This window comes from Trachemys scripta, chromosome 22 (genome assembly GCF_013100865.1).
Source record: "Trachemys scripta elegans isolate TJP31775 chromosome 22, CAS_Tse_1.0, whole genome shotgun sequence".
Lineage (NCBI taxonomy): Eukaryota > Metazoa > Chordata > Testudines > Emydidae > Trachemys > Trachemys scripta.
This window is the reverse complement of record NC_048319.1, coordinates 4,858,870-4,878,252: the sequence shown is the minus strand read 5'-3', so window position 1 is coordinate 4,878,252 and position 19,383 is coordinate 4,858,870. Positions and strand designations below refer to the sequence as shown.

Sequence of the window (19,383 nt, the reverse complement as noted above, 5' to 3'; positions counted from 1 at the left end):
ACTTGTAGCAGTACTTGAAAGTATGAGAGAGTGAATCGCATGGGTCAGGCATTTAAGAGCCTCTTCAATATTGATAGTTTTCTCTAACCTTCCCAGCAAGCAGTCTTTTAAATGTGGCTTCGCTCCCTCTTCTCCACTTGTTTATTCTAAGCTCTCAACCTGTCTCCCTTCATTATGAAGAACCTTGTTAGACCTACACTAATGCTGACTGCAGTTTCCATGCTAATTTAATCTACTTCAGCCTTTTGGTCATGACTATAATTAGAGCTGCTAAATCGCTTTGCAAATCTATCTACATGTAAACTAAACAGACTCTTCTGAGCTTCACCTGGTTATCTTGCGGTCATGGGTTAGTTGTTCGGATTGTGTTTTTTTAAAGTAGTGGTGGTAAAAGACAGAGGGCCCAGATGGAATTCCCAGAACTGCCCTGGAATTGCAGGGAAATGTCTCGGTTAATGACATGATTTTGAGAAGAAGCACTGCTTAAGCAGAGCTGACTGCACTTCTGATTCTTAGGGGTTTTTGGAAAGATCTGTTAGGGGCAGTTATTGGTGTACCTTCATAGAATCTGAGTCATTAATAGGTCTAAGTGGTTCGTTTGCACTGTAGATGGGTCGTTGCTATTACTAGCTGGCTAATTGCAAATAAGGAGTGAGTTCTTGGTGAGTTATGTATTTTAGTGCAGGTGTAGCATTCAGGCAGAAGATTATGGCTTTTGAGGTTGGTTGCTTGGGTACTTTACAATGCTGATCCTCAGAATCATAACACTTGAAATATAAGGACATTTTTAACAGTTCCAGGTGGCTGGTGATGGGGAGAAACAGACGACAGTTTGGTAGAGGCTACAGAAGGTATTTTGTATAGCTTTCCACAACAATCTCAAACTCTTTCCTGCCTTTGAATGACTTCTGTCAGAGGAGATCTGTGCTTTGCAAGCATTAACCAGACACCACCTCTCCGTGAGAAGGAGGAAAATGGGGGAACTGAGGAGAAACTGAAAGTTCACTAGGGCCTTGGCTGTTGCTTCTGATTTTTTGATTTTTTTTTTTATGTGGAAAATGCTCCCACACTACAGTGCTGGACAGCAGAATAAACCGTAAGATCGAAGCAAAAATGTGAAATCACTGTCGCAAGTAAGGGTGCATCATCACTGGGGACAGGGATGATGGTATGGGGGGTTATTTTTCCTCATGCTAGCGAATGCATGATAACTAACGTGAGGTAAAAACCTAGTGAAGCCAAGGCAGTTTGTAGTTTTTACAAGTCTTACCTTGTGTTTTTTAAATCAACCTAAGAACAGACCTTTTCTCCCATTGAAGACGTGCCCTATGATACTTGACCTTGGTTTGCTCTTGGCAGTGCACACAATTTAAAAAAGTAGGTTACTGGATATTCTGTTTTAGCAAAGCTAAATCTCAGAGCAACTGGAGTTGGGACGTGGCCTACAGCTCTGATCAACTCAAGCCTGGCCTAGACACTGCCCAGATAACAAAACCAGGGCTCTTTCTCATATCCAACCCCAAAAGTTGAAGTGTAAGGCTAGCTTGTTCCCACTTCTCAGCGAGTAGTACTGATGCACCTTTGTGTTCTTCATTGGAGTCTACCTAAGACTTATACAGGCAAATTCTGACACTGGAAAATGATTAGGAAACCAGTGCAACATTTTGATTTTTACAAATTACTCACTTTTCTAGTTTCAACAAAGCTACAGTACACAATGTTGTTCTGAAGATGCCTTTTCTCTGTAGCTGGCTTTGTAGCAAGCAGTAGTCTGTTTGTGTCCCAAAACCAGGACCCATTTACTGTAACCATGCACAGAAGTTTGGAAGGTGAGAGAGGATAAAATCTTAGGGTTTTTCTGCATGGGGAAATTGACTGATGTCACTGTAGCTGAATAACTATTGCACTGTAATTATTCCAGTATAATTCCCCCCTGTGAACACTATTTTGGAATAAAAGTGACTTATTTCAAAATATTCTGTTTGCAAGGTTCCTTGGTGTCTATTTTTTTTAAGACACAAACCACTCTTTAACCTGTGTTGCATGTTAGCCCGAGGTTAATGACTCGTAACTGAGGGGGTTGGTATAGTGGATGAAGTAACTACTGGCTACCAGTGCCCTCGCTTGTCCTTCTTGTGTTCTTGCTTAACACATCACTAGTAATCAACCCGAACGGAATGTGACTCCCAAGGTTTGCACTGCGATTACTTTATCGTGCTGAAGGACATCCAGGACAAGTCTCCTCCATTGTTGCACTGCTTGTCTGCATGGCAGCAGCATGGGCCCCAAGATATGATCCTCCACTGTGCAGTTGTGCTTTTGGGGGGAGGGCGGGTGAGCCACTGCTAGACTCCTTTCGGGTATTGTGCGGTTGGGGTTTAAATTTGAGCAAAGAAAGTCTGCCCCCCCAGCTGTTGAAACTGCCTTGGCAATATCTCTCTCTTCATGCCTCCTTGGTGCTTTGTCTGGATCAGTGCAGCCATCTGAAGCAGAGTTCAAGTCTTCAGTGCTATTACCTGTCTTATCTGCTGGAAGAAGAATAATTTTTTTCTTATTGGCTTTTGATCTCAGTGAGCAATCCCTAGGTGGCTGGAATGTAAAAAATGCAGCTGGCTCTGACGTTATGCATTGCTCTCTGCATGCTTGCATCAGTCGGGCATCTTGCAATGTTTACATATTTTCCTGAAAGAGAGAATCTGAGGTCTGCTAGGCACTGTGTGCTATAACCCTTTCAAGGTAAAAAACTGTCTTCCCTTTCTTAGCACCTTCCACTTGAGGATCTCCATGCACGTCATGCAACTCTGTTCTTGTGAACCCTTGAGGGAGTTTCAGGATTGTTCTGGGACATTAGCATTGAGATTTTTATCTCTGGATAGAAGTAGGGAGGGGAAAGGGGTACTTTTAGGTTTCCTTTCTAAGGGCTTGTCTACACTGGCACTTTACAGCGCTGCAACTTTCTTGCTCAGGGATGTGAAAAAACATCCCCCTGAGCGCAGCAAGTTTCAGCGCTGTAAAGCACCAGTGTAGACAGTGCACCAGCGCTGGGAGCCACGCCCCTCATGGACGTGGTTTAATGATGCCAGTATAGACTAGCCCTAAAGCCTGTCAGTTGCAGGTAGCATACATTGGATTACTAGATTTTTTTTTTATGGAATATTAGTAGCTACTAGTCTTGTCTTGACTTTAAGCATTAATACATTGACTGCTTAGTGACTGATAACCTGATTCTTTATCATCTTTATTATTATGTGGCTGTAGCTTTATATAAGTTAGGCAGTCTTTTGGCCATTGTACAGTATAAAGAAATAAAACTAGATGATAAACATGGCAAGTTAATGGATGCTGTAGAAAATAAAGGTTTGCAATTAACTTGCTAAGTCACTCAAAAGACTTGCTGTGGAGAACTTAATAGGGAGATCCGGAAGGCACTTCGCCCCCTGTTCCTGGAACTGTCCTGTCTGTCTTTTCAGATGCTGAGCCCAGGAAATGAGGCGCAAGATCAGAAACCTACTGTGAACTCTAGAAGGGAGGGAAGCTACATAAATCAGGAAGACTTGTACTAATCTGAACCTGGCTTAAATGCACCCTGACAAAACATTTTGATTAAACTTGTGTTAGGGGTCTGCGCTGCCAGCTTCCAAAGTTGTGGCAAATGTCATAAAAAGAATATAAGAATGAATAAATAAAAAATAGGTATATCTCCATATATTTATTTATCTCATAGAACTGGAAGGGACCCCGAAAGGTCATCGAGTCCAGCCCCCTGTCTTCACTAGCAGGACCAAGTACCAATTTTTGCCCCAGATTCCCTAAGTGGCCCCCTCAAGGATTGAACTCACAACCCTGAGTTTAGCAGGCCAATGCTCAAACCACTGAGCTATCCCACCCACTAAATAGCCGTACTGGGTCAGACCAAAGGTCCAACCAGCCCAGTATCCTGTCTGCCGACAGTGGCCAATGCCAGGTGCCCCAGAGGGAGTGAACCGAACAGGGAATGATCAAGTGATCTCTCTCCTGCCGTCCATCACCACCCCCTGACAAACAGAGGCTAGGGACACCATTCCTTACCCATCCAGGAATGCTGGAGAGTGGAGGGTGCGGGGACCCCCACTTGCTCTGGCCCACGGGCCCCACAAAACCCTAATCCATCCCTGGGTGTTGAGTGCTAGTTACCATTGAAAACAAGGCCACTTGTTTAGGCTCCCAGATTTTGATTTGGGTGCCTAACTTTGGACATGAGGGCCTGCAGATTTTTGGTTGGCATATCTCTAAGCAGCATGGAGTCCCTTCCCACCTGATGCACACTCCCAGACCACCAGGCCAGGGTACTTCAGTGCTATTAAGCACCTCCCGCAAATCCCTGTTTGTTCTTTGTTCTTGTTTATCCTCATCCAAATATTGATCTAGTCTTGCTTCACTTGGGACATTTGGCAGGGTCAAAGCACAGGGTGATTTAGCTATAGGCCATGTTAATGGACAGATTGGGAATACTAGTATTGGAGTGGGGTGAAAGAGCTTGACTCTTAAATGAGGGAAGGAGGTGGTTGAGTTATAATTTCTAAATCATTGCATGATGAAGACTTTTTAAATGTCTATTGACTCTACCCAATATCCCCTACAGCAAGTGAAATTAAATGTCCAGAGAACCCTTAACTTGCTGATTTCCAAACTTTTAATAGGACTAAGGGCGATCTCATTTTACCATTACCATGTATAGACTTGGAAAGGTTAATGCAGACTACTTAAAGAAAATCCCCTGGATTGTTAACTTCTGTCTGCAGCTTGAGGGCCATATTGTCTCCGTGACTTAGTTGGAGCTATCCAAGCAACTTGTCTAATGCATGGGAGGATAATGTCATCTTTGTCAGTTCCAATTTATTGCAGATTTGCTTTTCTTTTTAGAATTTGTGGCATATTGTGGGCCTTTGTGCAGGGTCATCAGAAATGTTCACTCTCACAGTGCAGCGGAATATCCAAAAATGGAAAAACTTATTTTCTTCTAGAGAAGACAAACATCATTTTGCAGAATTCTGTCATCCAATTTGGGTGGAAAAACACAAATCAACTGCCCATGCTGTAGATTATTTGGAGCTTGAATTGTTACATTTAACTCATTGGCTTCGTTGGATCACTCCAGAAGAGGCTCATTGACCTTAGCTATACAGGTAGTTTGGGTGGAACTTGTGGTACTTCTGTTCAGCTGGTAGTTCACCTCAACCGTAAGTGGCCAAACTAAAACTTGCCCATTTAAAATAAGAGGCCATGGAAACCTTTGATATGGCTATGGAGGTGTGGTCTGCAGTGCCATATCCCAGCATGCAATGCTGCGCTTGGCCAGAGTGGCGTTCCATTCTCTACTCCTCTCAGGATGCACCTCTTTCCAGGGTGACCGAGGCTGCAAACTGTCACACTACAGCTTGGATCTGGCTCTCTGCTTCCTAGCAAGTTGCCTGTGGAGCCCTTAGTCCAACTTTGGGTGTCCCCTTTGTAGTCCAGTGAAAACACCAGAAAGAAGTGGGCTGCTCTTCTTCTCAAAGTATTGGGTCTAGTTTAAATGGCATTTCTTGAATGGCACATCTGTGCTGAAAACAGGTTCAGTGTACAAATCCACATTGTGAACTGTAATAGCCCATGCACAGTGGAGACATGGGTGGCTGGCTCCCCCTGCCAGAGAAGATGCTCCATGAACCTGGGGAATGTGGAATAGAATAATAGCTTTAGTTCTACTTGTTAGCAAAACAAATGTTCTTTCCAGAAGGAGTCCAGGCTAACCTTGAGGCCCTTTAGATAGGCTTCACTGTTCACTTTTTTCCCCTACTTTCCATATGTCTGTTTCGCTTGTAACACCTTTTTTTCTGGGCCTGGGGCTGTTGTACCTTTTCAAAGCTCTGTTAAAGCCTCAGCTAATTTGCCAGCAGGTGTTGCTACTGAGTGATTGGAGGTTAAACCTTTTGCACGGGCAAGCTGCCTGCATAAAGCCCCCTCCCCCCTGCTGGTTTTAGGGAGCAAAAGACAGAACAGGGCTAGAAATGGGTGGAGGGGGGTCATTGAGGCCGTCTCAGGATTCCATCTCTAAGTAGTATCCACTTGATAAGAGGGCAGGGGGAGGCCCCCGAGGTTATTTTGCTGGTGCTACTGCTGTGGAGAGGGGGTGGATTACCTCCCACTTCTAAGAAATGTCTAGCCGTCCTCTGCAGATAGTTATGCAGTTCTGGAGCACCCAAAGCCTGTGGCTGTCGAGCATTTGCTATCTTAGCATATTGCTTGTAATAAGAACTCTGCACATACTATAACTCTACAGCATAAAAGAAAAGAAACCCAAGGACTTGCAGTTGTATTTGCCTTCCCGGTTATGTTGACGACTTTATTTATTTGTTTGTTTTAACTGTGTGCTTGACGTACAAAAGCCCAGCCACATGGATTATGTTCTAACGTGGGGGGAAATATTTGAATTGGAAGGGAGTGTCAGATTCTGCCTGAGGCTAAAAGTTCGACTTCCTGTCTAACCCTGTAGCTTGTGAAAACTGAATTTGAATGCACTCTTCTTGCTCTGTGTATTTTTTTTAGACTTCTAAAAAAAATTCCCACATATTGACACACAAAAAATCGTACATATCTTCTGTTGTGCTTCGCTTGCTGTGGCTACTGAAAATAGGCCAGTCAGATTCACTCTGTTTCTAGTTGGTTTCACTTTTCAGGCCCTCCTGTGTTAACACAATAGTTTCCTTGTGTGGGCTGCAAATGCTACCGGGGGGAGGAATATGTCTGAATGGAAACAAACCTACTTTTTAAAAAAAAGAACTTAGCCATTTTATGGTTTTGTAAAAAATCTTTGTCTTCAGAAACTAAAATTAGGGCTTGAGATACCAGTGTCCTATTAAAATGCAATATTTTTTGCAAACACTTTAAACCCATCTGAATGTTTGACATTAATTTGGAACAAATCGGAACTTCAGCCAAGGGCACTATGGAGCTGCCCAGATAGTTTTCTGTTGCATAAGAGGAATTTAGATTTTTATTCAGCACGATCCACCTGTACCTAATTCTTGAATCTGCAGTTTTAGTATATACAGGTGAAGGATGTGATTCCAGTCCAGTGGAGACCTCTGGAACAACCTGAACACTAAAGAACTCTTGCTGGCTGTTGCAATGCTGTTGGGATTCACCACTCCCCTGGCAGTCTGAGATGTCTGTCTTCCCTTTTATGGCTATGGATCCAATGCGCGGTGTGAGATGTAATGCACTTGGACAGTGACGATGTTGCTCAGTCTCAAGGCACCTTTGATAGCGAACTCTCCTGTGTTAAAGCAAGGGGGGAGATGGGGAATGAATTATGGTAGATTTCCTTCATAGGCGCAGCCTTGATTACTTGTGTATCTCCTTGAATAACCACTCCAGGAAGAGTGGTAGCATGTGTAAGCTTTCTCTTTGCATAATTAACCTTCCTTGGTTAATTCTCATATGGAATAGTAACCAAGAAAAGCTTGAGTTGAAGTAACAAGTCCTTGTCCCTTCCCCATCCCCACGTATTCAGTGCATGTGGATACCCATTGGCAGTGACTGAGAAGGGTGTTGTGGAGGTGCTGACACCTTGCTCTGAAGTATAGAATGTTTAATTGCAAACCGATTAACCTCATGTTGCACTCTTTACTGTTTAACTGTCTAATGGAGTATTCTTGTTTTGTCAGGACACCTTATGGGAGACTCGGTAGTCATCCTTGCATTTTGAAATTTTGTTTTATTTACTATTACAGTGATTTTAGCTGTTATCTATCTCTCTCTCAGATTAGAGGGGGAAATATCTTACTCCAGTTTGATCTTGTGTTAGATAGGAGGTCAGGCTAGATGATCTAATTGGTCCTTTCTGGTCTTAAATTTTATGAGACTGAATTTCTTTAGTTGATTTTTGGCATCTGCCTAAAATCATGCAGTCAGTTGATTAGTTGTGGAAGCCTTGTGTGAATGATGAACAAGGAAAGAGTAGTCCTAAAAGTGACTATAAAACAGCAATTGACCATAGGAATTAAGGTAAGGTGTAGTACTTAGCATTGGTTTTTTAACTCCTTTTGGAAAACACTAGATTTCAAGTTGATGCTCCCTTAAATGAGGAACATAAGAATTGTCCCCCTGAAACAGAATGATGGTCCATCTAGCCTATTATCCTGTTTGTTACAGTGCTTGATGTAGACTGCATCAAAAGGAGTAAGGCGCCTAATTATGCCTTGTTGCCCTATGCTGTGACACAGCACAGTTCTATTTCTTGCTTCTCTTGCTGCTGATAAATGCATTGATAGCCCTAGCAATTTTATCCTAGCTCATGTAACCACAGATGATGGTGTTCATACATTCAGAATCATGAAGGGCAGAGAAAAAGGGTTTCTTAGAACTGGGCATCCAAACAGTTTGGTAGATGTTATGTACAATTCATGGTCCATCTCTAGAGGCTCAGATGCAGAGGCCAGCCGTGAATTCTAGCCTTCTAGCGTCTCTAGCAAGAGTGCTTGATCTGGGAAAAACTCATGAATCTGCTTCCTGCATATTGTAAAATTCAGGGTAGTTTTGTGACTTCTGCCCTGAACTATTGACTGGAAAGGATGCAGAGTCCATCTGTAGTCACTTGCTGGAGAAAGACATATCCTGTAAAGGCAAGCAGTCTGCAGGGCATGGATGTCCCTGTGCACTGTCTTCCTTTGCTAGCAAGCAGTGTTCTATCTGGATGACATGCCAGTGGAACCCTCTGGTCAGCTTCCTATGTGGGGTGACATAGCATTAGATTGCTCTTCCTGTTATTGAGTTTGCAGTTGCTCAGCTGTTCCTTACTAGACAAATGGGGAGGGGACCCTCCCCCCCAGTGTTCCTCTATAAAACATTGAGTGAAATAAGCCTAGCCAAACTTGATGGATACCCTGGCTACCAGATGTACCCTGGAAAGAAAATTGCAATGAAAAACAAGCCTTTAGGTTGACAGATGCTGCAGTTCATCCCAACGCTGTGTGCCAGCACAACTGGATCTTGTGAACAATTCCACCGTTTCCTTACTCTCAATTAAACATCCTCTTGCTGTGTTGGGAGCCAAACACAACAGCATTGGACTAATGCATGTGATGCAAGAGAAACTGCCTAGAAACAATGCACGTACTTAGAGTTCTCTGTGTGTAAAACGCCGTCTGTAAATATTAAAGCACTCTATAAAGTATTATCTTTGTTTTTCAGAAGGGGGGCAGGAATAACTGAGGCCCAAACAGGTGGAGTGTCTTGCCCTCAGTCATGCCGATCTCCATCCTGGCGCATGATCCTGCCTAAGCGAGTTAACTTTTTTGCACTTTGCTGTCGCTTTACAGCGTGCAGGAGTTACCTAGACCAAATTCTGGACTTTGTGTGTGGAAATTGAACGTTAATACACAACAATAGATGGTGAAAGTAAATGAGATTAAAAAAAAAATCATCTGTTTTAATGAACTCTGGTGTTTAGTACCACAAGCTTATTTTAAACCTAGGATTTATCTTGATAGTGCCCCTCCTCAGCTCAGAATTCCCTCCCTAGAAGCACCTGATTTATCTATTGTAAGACCTAGTAGCAGGTGAAGTTGCGTGACTAGAGTTTTCTTTTACATCTGCAAAGAAAGCTAGATGTCTATCAGAATTGAATCAATCTTTGACTTGTAACTGAAAGTTTTGGACTATGTAGGTACTGGGCAGGGTCAGCTCTTCAACGTATTACTTGTGTTGTTTCCCCAGGCTTTGTTTTAATTCCTCTCCAACGTTTGTGGAGGAGGTGTGGGACTATGGGTGGTCAGGTGTATGTAATGTGGCTCTTTTTGCATGGGATGGGCGATGGGATGCAACATTTCTGGTGGTGGTGGGGAGTATCTATATTTTGAAAAACAGCCAAAGGTGGGGCTAGAACCTGGGTTCCCAGCTTCTAACGAGCGACTGTGCTATCTAAATGTAGACGAAAGCAGCATATATCTGCAACTGACTGTTTTTTCTATAGCATTTACAGCTAAACAGGATTCTGTTATTGGTGTTTTAATGCCACGCCAGGTCCAGCCACTACACTAGGCCTTGGAGCTTGCACTCCTGTGGAGTTTCTGGATTTTGGTTCACCAGGGCAGCTGCAATTGTTCCTTGGGAATAGTTCTGCCTTTGTGCACTGGTGAACTAGAATGCCCGTACCAGGAGTATTGAGTGGCCAGGCAGCCGTAACTGAAAAGGACGCCTGCCTTTGATTCTAGTCAACGAACACACACATTTTAAGGTTCTAACCCTGGGTTAACAAACCCAAAAAACAAGCTCAAAGCTCTCTGTCAAACAGAATTTATTGCTAATCTGGAGTGAAGCAGCTGGGATTAGCGTGGTCTAAAACTATTTTAGAAAAATATCATTTTCACTCAATAGTAGGGAAATACACTTACTTATTTTTCTTTCTTCCCCAGGGAAATTCAGCTCCTGCGACGATTACGACACAAAAATGTCATCCAGCTGGTAGACGTGTTATATAATGAAGAGAAGCAGAAAATATATCCTTTTGATTTTCACTCAGGTGTTGATATGAAGGTTTTAATGCTTGTTACTTAGAGTGTGACAGTTCTAAATCCTCATAGCTTTGATGTTCTGTGTCTCTAAAGGATTCTGCTTTAGTTGGTTAACACCCATTTGAGTATTTCCTGGGCTTGAAATTATTCTCTAGTGTTAACAAACATTCTGCATCTCGGTAGCACTTTCCATCCAACCACATTTCCTCAAGTTCTCCACATTTCCTGTTAAGTAGAAGTATTGTCTAAAGATGGGGTACAAAGACTGGAACTTGTTGACGGTCACAAAGTAAATCAGAGCTGGAAATAGAACCTAGTTCCCAACCTCCTGCCCTTACTACTAGCTAATAGTGCCTTCCTCTTTGAAAACAGATCCCTCACTGTGTGTGCAGCAAAATGGAGTAATTCCTTTTTGTAATGCTGTTCCCTCATGGCCTCAGGTGTGGTGTTCTTTCCTTTTTTAAAACCATCCAGTTCTCTAGATGCCTGCCAGCACTTCTACCTTCCTTGTGCAGGAGTGCGTACTACTGAATTCTGGAGTCCTTCTCTAGAGGCAGTTTGCTGCTGCTCGTTCTTAACAGGTCAGAACTAGCTCCCAGACTGATTAAAACCACCTTGTATTTTTTGCAGATCCCTTCAGCGTCCTTTGACACGGCTATGTCTGTGCACTGCACTTTTGTCGGTCAGGAGTGTGGGGAAAAAAAAACCCCACTGACCAACAAAAGTTTTACCGGCAAAAAGCACCAGTGTGAACATTGCTTTGTCAGTGGGAGGCGCTCTCCCGCCAACAAAGCTACCGCGCCTCGTTGGAGATGGTTTTATTTTGTCGGCAGGACAGCTCTCCCCGACAAAGAGCAGCTACACTGCGTACCTTACAGTGGCATGGCTGGAGCTGCACAGCTGTGCCGCTGTAAGGTGCGCAGTGTAGACATGGCTTTAAACAGACTAAACCTGATGATAGACACGAGAGATGGGAAGCGTACCACTCCCACGGAATTTGCAACCTGACTTTTCAAGACCAAACCATTCTGGTTTTGAAACCGAGCCTTGGGTTGTGATTTCTGAAGAGAAACACCAAGACATCAAAATAATATTTGACACTTCTATTGCCTGCTGCATTCTCAAAGCACTGCACAAACGTTAACTAATTAATTAAATACACTGTTCTTTTACTTTGAAAAGGAGACCAAAACCAAGTGAACAGCCAGACAGTTCCTAATGAGGCTGCTACACTCCAACAAAGTGCCTTTTGGCTTAAACCAATTTGACCTTATTGAGTTGAACCATTGTTGTCTTCCATGTTAAATGGTTGCTTTTATTTTCAACAATGGCTTCTGCATACGGAGTGCTCCCTTTACAGTACATCAGTGGCCAGCTAATTTAATCCTGCACTTAATTAGATCGAAGCCTTTGCAACCAAGTCATTAGTATTAAAAACTGCATCACAACTTTTGCCCTAATTTTTATCTCTTTGGTCAGTTACTATTGGATAATTCAATTACTGTCCATAGAAAGCTGCCATTTAATTTAATAAGAAGCTGAAATTCCGAATGAGAAGGGAAAAAGAGCCCAAGGGGGACCTCGTGTGTTTGTAAAAGGTGTTGACAACTCATAGCTGTCATTCAGAAATGCTTGTGTCAATAAGCAAAGGCAGAGAGAGTGATTTTTTTTTTTCCCCCTTTGCTTTCCTTCTTCTCTGTACCCTAATAATCTTTGAAGACTTCTCTCCACCAGCACTATGCTCTTGGGTAACACTGGAATTGACTGTTTAATTTTCAGTCCACTGGATTTGCTTTTCTCCCATTTCTAAATTCCTGTGAGGCTTCTGAGTTTATTCCCATGCCTGCTTACTCTCCATGTGTAGACCGCTACATTGAGAGACTAAGCAAGGGCAGCCATTGGGCCAAGTTTTACGTTGCAGAAAGGGTCTTTACACTGGAGAAGTTATGTCTCCACTGACAAAGGCATGTGTTTATCACGGGGTAATTAACATGGGTTAGCTATCCCACTGTGAAAACAGTGGAGAGAAAGCACTTTCATTTTACTGGGGCATAAGCTAAGCAAGGTCAGCCATGGCTGGGGTATAGTGCTAACCTCTCCTAGATACCTTGCAGTAAACAGTACATGTGCCTTATCTCTACTTAGGATTTTACTGTGAACTAACCAGATAAGTAGCTGAACTAATTTTAAAACCAGTTAGAAAATTTCCCCAGTGTAGACAGCCTCCAAAGGTCCACGTTATAGCAAGACCTACTAAGGCCCTGTCCACAAGGGAATTAGCATCGTGACAGGTATGCTAGAACTGCTTTACAAATGCTGTAGTGGCGTAGCTGCACGATACAGTGCAGATGTTTCCTACACTGGTGGGAGGGTTTTTTCTGTCGATGTAGTTAATCCATATCTCCAAGAGACAGTAGCTAGGTCAGTGGAAGAATTCTTTTATTGACTTAGCTGTGTCTACATCGGGGGGTTCGGTTGACCTAACTCATGTGGTCCGAGAGCAAAGTTTTTCACAGTCCTGAGCGACCTAGCTAGGCTGATCTAATTTTTAAGTGTAGAGCAGGTCATAGTCAGATTTTATCCATGGCTGTTGCCAGCAGGGTTCTAGCATGGCTCTCTGACTGCAGTCAGATGGGGGAATCTCTCAGGTCAAGGAAATTGTTGTTCTAGCACAAACTGTCTGAACATGGCGGTGGCGAAGCTCATGTAAACAAAGCCTCATCATGGATTTGCAGGTTTTGGGGAACTGGATTGAAGGGAGGGGAATGATTTAAGTTAGATGTGATGCCTACAAACATTATCCATCCGAATCATCCTTTTTAGTGTAGAATTTGAGCAACTCTTGGTGTCTCTTCCCTCCTTCCTCCCTCTCCCCCCCCCATTATAAAAGACCATCTTTGTCTCTTGAAGCGAAAGCTTTCGCTATTGAAAAGTGACTTTCCAGAAGAGCAGCAGAGACCTATTTTGAACCTGTGCTCCACCATGGCTTTGCCAGTGTCACCCACCTTTGAGGTCACTAAGGTGGTAGAAGTGAAATGTGCGCTTTAGCCATGCTTAAGCTTGGCAATGCACCGTTTAACAGGTTGCTTGGCTGGTCACAGGCTTCATCGATTTTTGGTACCGGGAAAGCTATGATGAATGGATTAAAAAAAGACTTTGGCATTTAACAGGCCATTGAGCAGATCTGCTGTTGATGGGAAGGCAGCACTGGAGATGAGTGGAGGGCCTCATTCAAGCAGAAAATAAACCCAATTTAATAAGCAAACTCCTGGCTGGCACCCTCTCCTGATGGCTTCTATTATCAATAAATGCAACTGTGCGTGGGAGGAGAGCCCTACTGAGTGGAAGAAATGAGAGCTTCAGCCTTTTCATGGTTGCCTGTAATAGATCTACTCAGTAAAACCTTCCAGCCTGAATTATGTCTGGGTTCTAATCTAGTTAGTCAGCCAGAGAAGGATCAGCTCCAGGTAAGGGGGAAGCAGGGAAAAGAAGGCACAGTCTGGCAGCTAGTTGAACTGGGAGTAGGTTGTCCTTTCTAAAAAGGAACCATAGCTGGAGTTCACTCTGGGAGACTCCCAGGAAGTGAGAGCTAGCTTTAGCATTGCTCGTTTGAAGGTGGGAAAGTTGCTGTCTTCCCACTTATTCCCTTCTTTGATGCAACCAGCCCGGTTGCTTCCTCAGTGGTTAGAACAAGAGAGTGAAACTTGAGAGATCTGGTTTCTCTTCCCACTTCTGCCACTGACTTGCCGTGCGGGGTCAATCACATATCTTCTTTACTTCAGTTTCGCTCTCTGGAAAAAAGCCCTGAATGAGAGATGTAGTATTGCTGATTTCATAGGCTTGCAAAGTGCTTTGAGATCCCAGGATGGAAAGTGCTACAGAAGTGCAACTTCTTCCTAAGGATCCCATTTAAAACAAGCAGTCTCTCCTGTGGCCGTCAGTAGCCCCAGAACAATTGTCGTGGCATCTGTGGCGATCAGCAACTTGTTTTTTGGCCTAGGCCAAAAAGCATCTGCCAGGAGTGATTAAAATGGGGAAACTAATGCTCTGCACTCCTAGAGCCCCTGTTCCCAGAGTTATGTTGCTTCCTTGTCTGCATCTCAAAGATGCTATGCCCTTGCATAGCCACCCGATGTCTCAGGCTACCTGTGGGTTTAATGCAAGCACCTATAGGGTTTTCTGTTTGCCTCTGAGAGTCCAGTGGGAGGAGAAAAGAAAAGGTGACTGTTGCTTTTGGCAGCCAAATTGCTTCAGTTGGTTATCCTCTAGGTAACTCACAAATGCAAAGCTCGTGCTGGAGAGAGGAACAAATGTCAAAGCGTCTGTGTGGCAAAAGCCACTTACAATGCCTGATGTTTTAGTATATAGAGGTTCCCAAAGCAGCTTTCTCCCACCCTGGAAATGCTACGACCTTTGTGGTAATAAGCTGCCGCTTTTAAACAGCACATGGCAGCACCCTGTGCATTTGGGGCAGGAAATGAAGAATACCACGCTTCGTTGCACAGCTGATTTTTATACACTGCTATTTCAAGAGGGACTATTGTCCAGGGCATTGGGAATAACCACTCCTAGACCTGTGAAAGGTGTCCTGGGATCTCTAACTTCTTCAGCATAGTGAAGCCCACAGTGTTTGCATTGGGACTTCAGCCTGCTGGCAGATTTTTAGACCTGTCATTCACTGCTTTAGGGATACACACCTTCAGGTGAAGACCTACCAGTTTTGTTCTGCCTCTGCAGCTGCAGACAGGGTGGACAGACCTCTTCACTGCAGAGCACCCTGGTGTGTGGTTCAAAACCGTTTCTAAACCAACACCTACAATGTGAAATTTCTAGTGTATTTTGGGTTTTAATTAGCTGGATCTTTGACACCCGTTGGCTGGCTTTTGGGGCTGAGCCACTTGAATCTTGGCTTTTTTCCTCATGAGCGCTGCAGTGGCACGTGTCCTGCTTGACCCTAGCACGGCTAGTAGGCTGGTAGAGAGAACGTGTGCGTCCTGCAGCTCGTGCTCGAGAGTGAGATCTGCCCAGCACAAGAATAGACAGCCAAGGCCCCCCTTTCCTGGGCCGGGGAAAGCTGAGCTAGCCAGATAGTGCCCTTCTCCCCGTACGGTGGGGAGCATGTCAAGCAGTGGTGTGTGGGCAATTCCTCTCTAAGGCCATCCCCAGGCTCATTTCATTTAGCACCCAAAAGCCCCCAAGCTTTTATGCCCCATTGAAAAGGGGCCAGGACCGTTGCTTCTCTCTGAGGACTTCCTACTAGCCGTTCCTGTCCATCAGGCCTAGGGTATTTGTGGGGTACTAGGTGGTGGAGACTGGTTCTCTCATGGCAGCCCCTCTCCCTCTTACTAGCTAACCACAGTTCTCATTGATTCCCTGGGATTTGCCATTCTGGGCAGAAATTGCTGAAGAGGAACCCTGGCCCATATTACCCTCATCTCCCCCAGCCCTGGCCTGTGAGTGCCCGGACCTGGAGATCAAAGGAGCAGTGGGACAAATGAAAGGAAAGATCATCCCACGGAAACCCAGACCTTGACTCTGGAAAAAATTCCTCAGCCCCATTTCTGATACCCCTGTCTCTGTTGGGTTTGCACAAAAGCCATAAGGTGAAAGCAAAGATGCTTGATTTCTTCCTAAAACAATACCACCCCACCCCAAATTCCGTGTCTCTTAATCTGAGTCCAGCTATCTTTCAGCATGGCAAAGGTGCTCTAGGAATCATGGGGCCCCATCAAAAGTGCTGGTATCAAAAGAGAGAGGCAAAAATCAGACATAGCCAACAATATTAGGGCTAGATGATGACACCTCCTCTTCCCTAGGATCAGAACTGGAGGGAGAGGATGAGGGAAATGGAGAGGCCATTTCTTTGGGAATGCCTCAAGACCTAACTAAGGAACGTTACTGCTGCATGGAGCCGCCTCCACTGTGAGCCTGCCCTTTAAACAGGCAAGCAGCAAAAGGAGGAAATACTTTCCCCAGCTTCAAAATTGGACCCTGGCATCCTTTTAAACGCTCTCCTAATAAAGGCAGAATGGGAGGACCCAACAAAACGTGGGCTTTGTGGTACAATGAACTGTGCACGTACCATGCAAGGGTACCGCCTGTACTGCTGCTCTCCAGTAGCACAGAATCGGAACTGTGGTTGTAACACAGTGCTTGCTTGGGTGAGCATTTAACCTCGGTGCTTCCTTAACTCTGCCTTCACGTATATGGTGATGGAATACTGTGTGTGTGGGATGCAGGAGATGCTTGACAGTGTCCCAGAAAAAAGGTTTCCAGTCTTTCAGGCTCACGGGTAAGTGCAGCTTCAGTTCTTAACCCACGTTGTGTCCATCAATCTCTCCCACCCTTGCTATGGCTCTTGAATTCAAGTGGATGTTCTTCTGCTCTGTCACTTAAGCTGCTGGCTGCACTTTAAAGCAAAACTTGTTATGAGCAAAGAGTACATCAGGTCAGGTACCATCCATGGAGAAAATTAAAAGCTGATGGGTGGGGGGGAGGTTCTGGGAAGCAAAAGCTCTTTTTCTATTGTGGGGTTTTGGTGCCTTAGCAGCCTGAGATGCCTCCTTAATCCCTTTTCTGAAGCTCTGCCTAGCGTGCGCCTTAGCAGCTACAAAGAGACGGTTGAGGCCGTGCTGGGTGCTGTCGAGCTGCACGTAGTGGAAGTCCCTGTTGCATTAGTAAAATGCCCCAATTTCCCTCGTCCTTGGCTGAATGGCTCCAAAGGTCTTTCCTTTTTGTTTACCATACTTGGCAGAGCAGCCTGAGAAGAAAGGATTTCACTTAGGTTCCAAATGCCCCACTCAGTCGTGCAGGGCAGGATATTAGGAGTCACACTGCTGCTGCTCTCCATTTTCTGTCGTACTCCCGTAACATGCCCCCCCAATAAAACAAAATCACCATGAAACAGCAGGAGGATACATTTTACCTGCTGCAAAATCTGGATCTAACTTATCAGCAAGTTTTATGTTTAGTTCTGTGCCAATTGATTAGCGATGGGACTTTTATTTCCCTTCTCCAAATTGGAATCTCATTTTCAGAGGAAAACTTGATCACACCAGAAAGTGTTCTGAAGGAATCGACCTCTGTCAGGCCACCAAAATGCAACAGAGACTTCCACTAGGTGCAGCTCGACAGCCGAGGACGCGAAGTAAGTGATTCTAAGTCGATCTAAGATCTGTCGACTTCAGCTACGCTATTCTCGTAGCTGAAGTTGCGTATCTTGGATCAACCACCCCCACCCCCCCAGTGTAGACCAGGTCTAAGACTCCCTTGAAGCTCACAGCTAAGGAAACTTTAATATTTAATGGGTATTTAGTGCTTGTCTGCAGCTTGCCAGGTGCTGCTGCACCGTTAGCTATGGGGCGAAGTAGGGGTTGAAAAGAGGCGCAATTCAGTTGCCCTAAACTCTCCTAAGGGCTCTCTCCTAACAGTCAATCGTATACTTCCCTTTCTTTCTCGTTCTGCTTCTGCCAAACCTTGTAGCTTCCAGTGAGTAATTCTGCCCCGTACCTTGACTTTAAACAAATTAGCGATGTGTTGAGAGAAGCCACCTCAGGTTTGTGCTTAGATGCAGAAGTGGACTGCCTTGGTGCAGCACTTACCGGTCAGAGTTCCTGCGGAGGTTGGATGTGCATTTTCCCCAGTGCACCCCAGCAGCAAAGGTGAATAGGCTTTGTCACTTCATATACTTTAAAAAGAGTTGACATCTGTGGATGTCAAATCAAAGGACACCTGCTTGTGTGCCCTGCTTTGGATAACCCACTGCATGAAAGTGCAAGGAATGCAATTCTGTGTCTCATTTTGAGACCCCATGAGGTGCAACCTGTAATGTTTACAGGGCGCTATTTGCTAAGAGTGATTGTAAGGAAGGTAGGAGTCCAGCACGGCTCGCACCATGTGGAACTGTGCCTATTTAAACACCTGTTGAGCTGCCTCAAAGCAAAAAAAATTCTTGGCAACTGTACTATGCTGCCAATCAAGTGAACTTGCAGCAATATACAGAATGGGAAGAGAGCTTTGCTCTAGAGCAGTGTGTGTGTGGGGGGGTGCCCTGATGCCTAAGTGCAGCAGGTAGTCACTTCTGTGCTAAACATACAATGGACCTAAATCTCTAGTTTTCCAGCAGAAAAGACTAATGTAGGCCCAGCCTATGTGGTCTTGGAGCACTGCTCTTCTTCCTCACTATGCATATTGGCAATAGCGCATATGGACCTTTAGTCACTGGAATCACTTACAGTATCTTTCTCCCCGCTGACTTTTTCTAGGTACTTTTGCCAGCTCATAGATGGCTTAGAATACTTGCACAGCCAAGGGATTGTCCACAAGGATATAAAACCGGGGAACCTCCTGCTAACAACCAATGGGACACTAAAAATATCCGATTTAGGAGTGGCAGAGGTATGTGAGAGTGCCTTGTGAACCCCATTCCCGTCTCCCTCTGTAGCGTACCAGCTGTAGACGTACACACTGGAGACTTGGAGGGACACAAGCGTGTGTGTGTGTCCAAAAAAGGTACATCAGAAGAACTTTATGGTTGCAAAAGTCAAGCACTCAAAAGTTAGGAAATTCCAGAATTGAGGTTGCCTGTGCCACTTTAGTTCAACCCCTTGTGCTATGCATTATTAGTTCACCTATAGTTACAATAGACTTTCATTACATGATTGCATACTACTTTTCCCACATTAGACCAGGTGAAAACTGGGATTTTCAGAGTTGGATAATTGGCCTGAGTTTAGATGACTTTTCACAGGGACAGCAAAAGGCACATCCAAGAATCTAGGTACTAGAGTTTCTCAACAAAAGAGTTGTAAGAACATTTTTAACATGGGCAAAACAATTTCATTCTCTG

General features: G+C 44.4%; 1 protein-coding gene across 1 annotated transcript in view; it reads left to right on the top strand.

Moving 5' to 3' along the window:
* The window catches only part of STK11 (serine/threonine kinase 11), a 72,599-nt gene that overhangs the window by 12,589 nt on the left and 40,627 nt on the right, over positions 1 to 19,383 (top strand). The window contains exons 2-4 of the mRNA XM_034755152.1: positions 10,437 to 10,520; positions 16,738 to 16,827; positions 18,800 to 18,932. Coding sequence (XP_034611043.1) covers positions 10,437 to 10,520; positions 16,738 to 16,827; positions 18,800 to 18,932 — 307 coding nt within the window. The remainder of the gene's footprint in view (positions 1 to 10,436; positions 10,521 to 16,737; positions 16,828 to 18,799; positions 18,933 to 19,383) is intronic.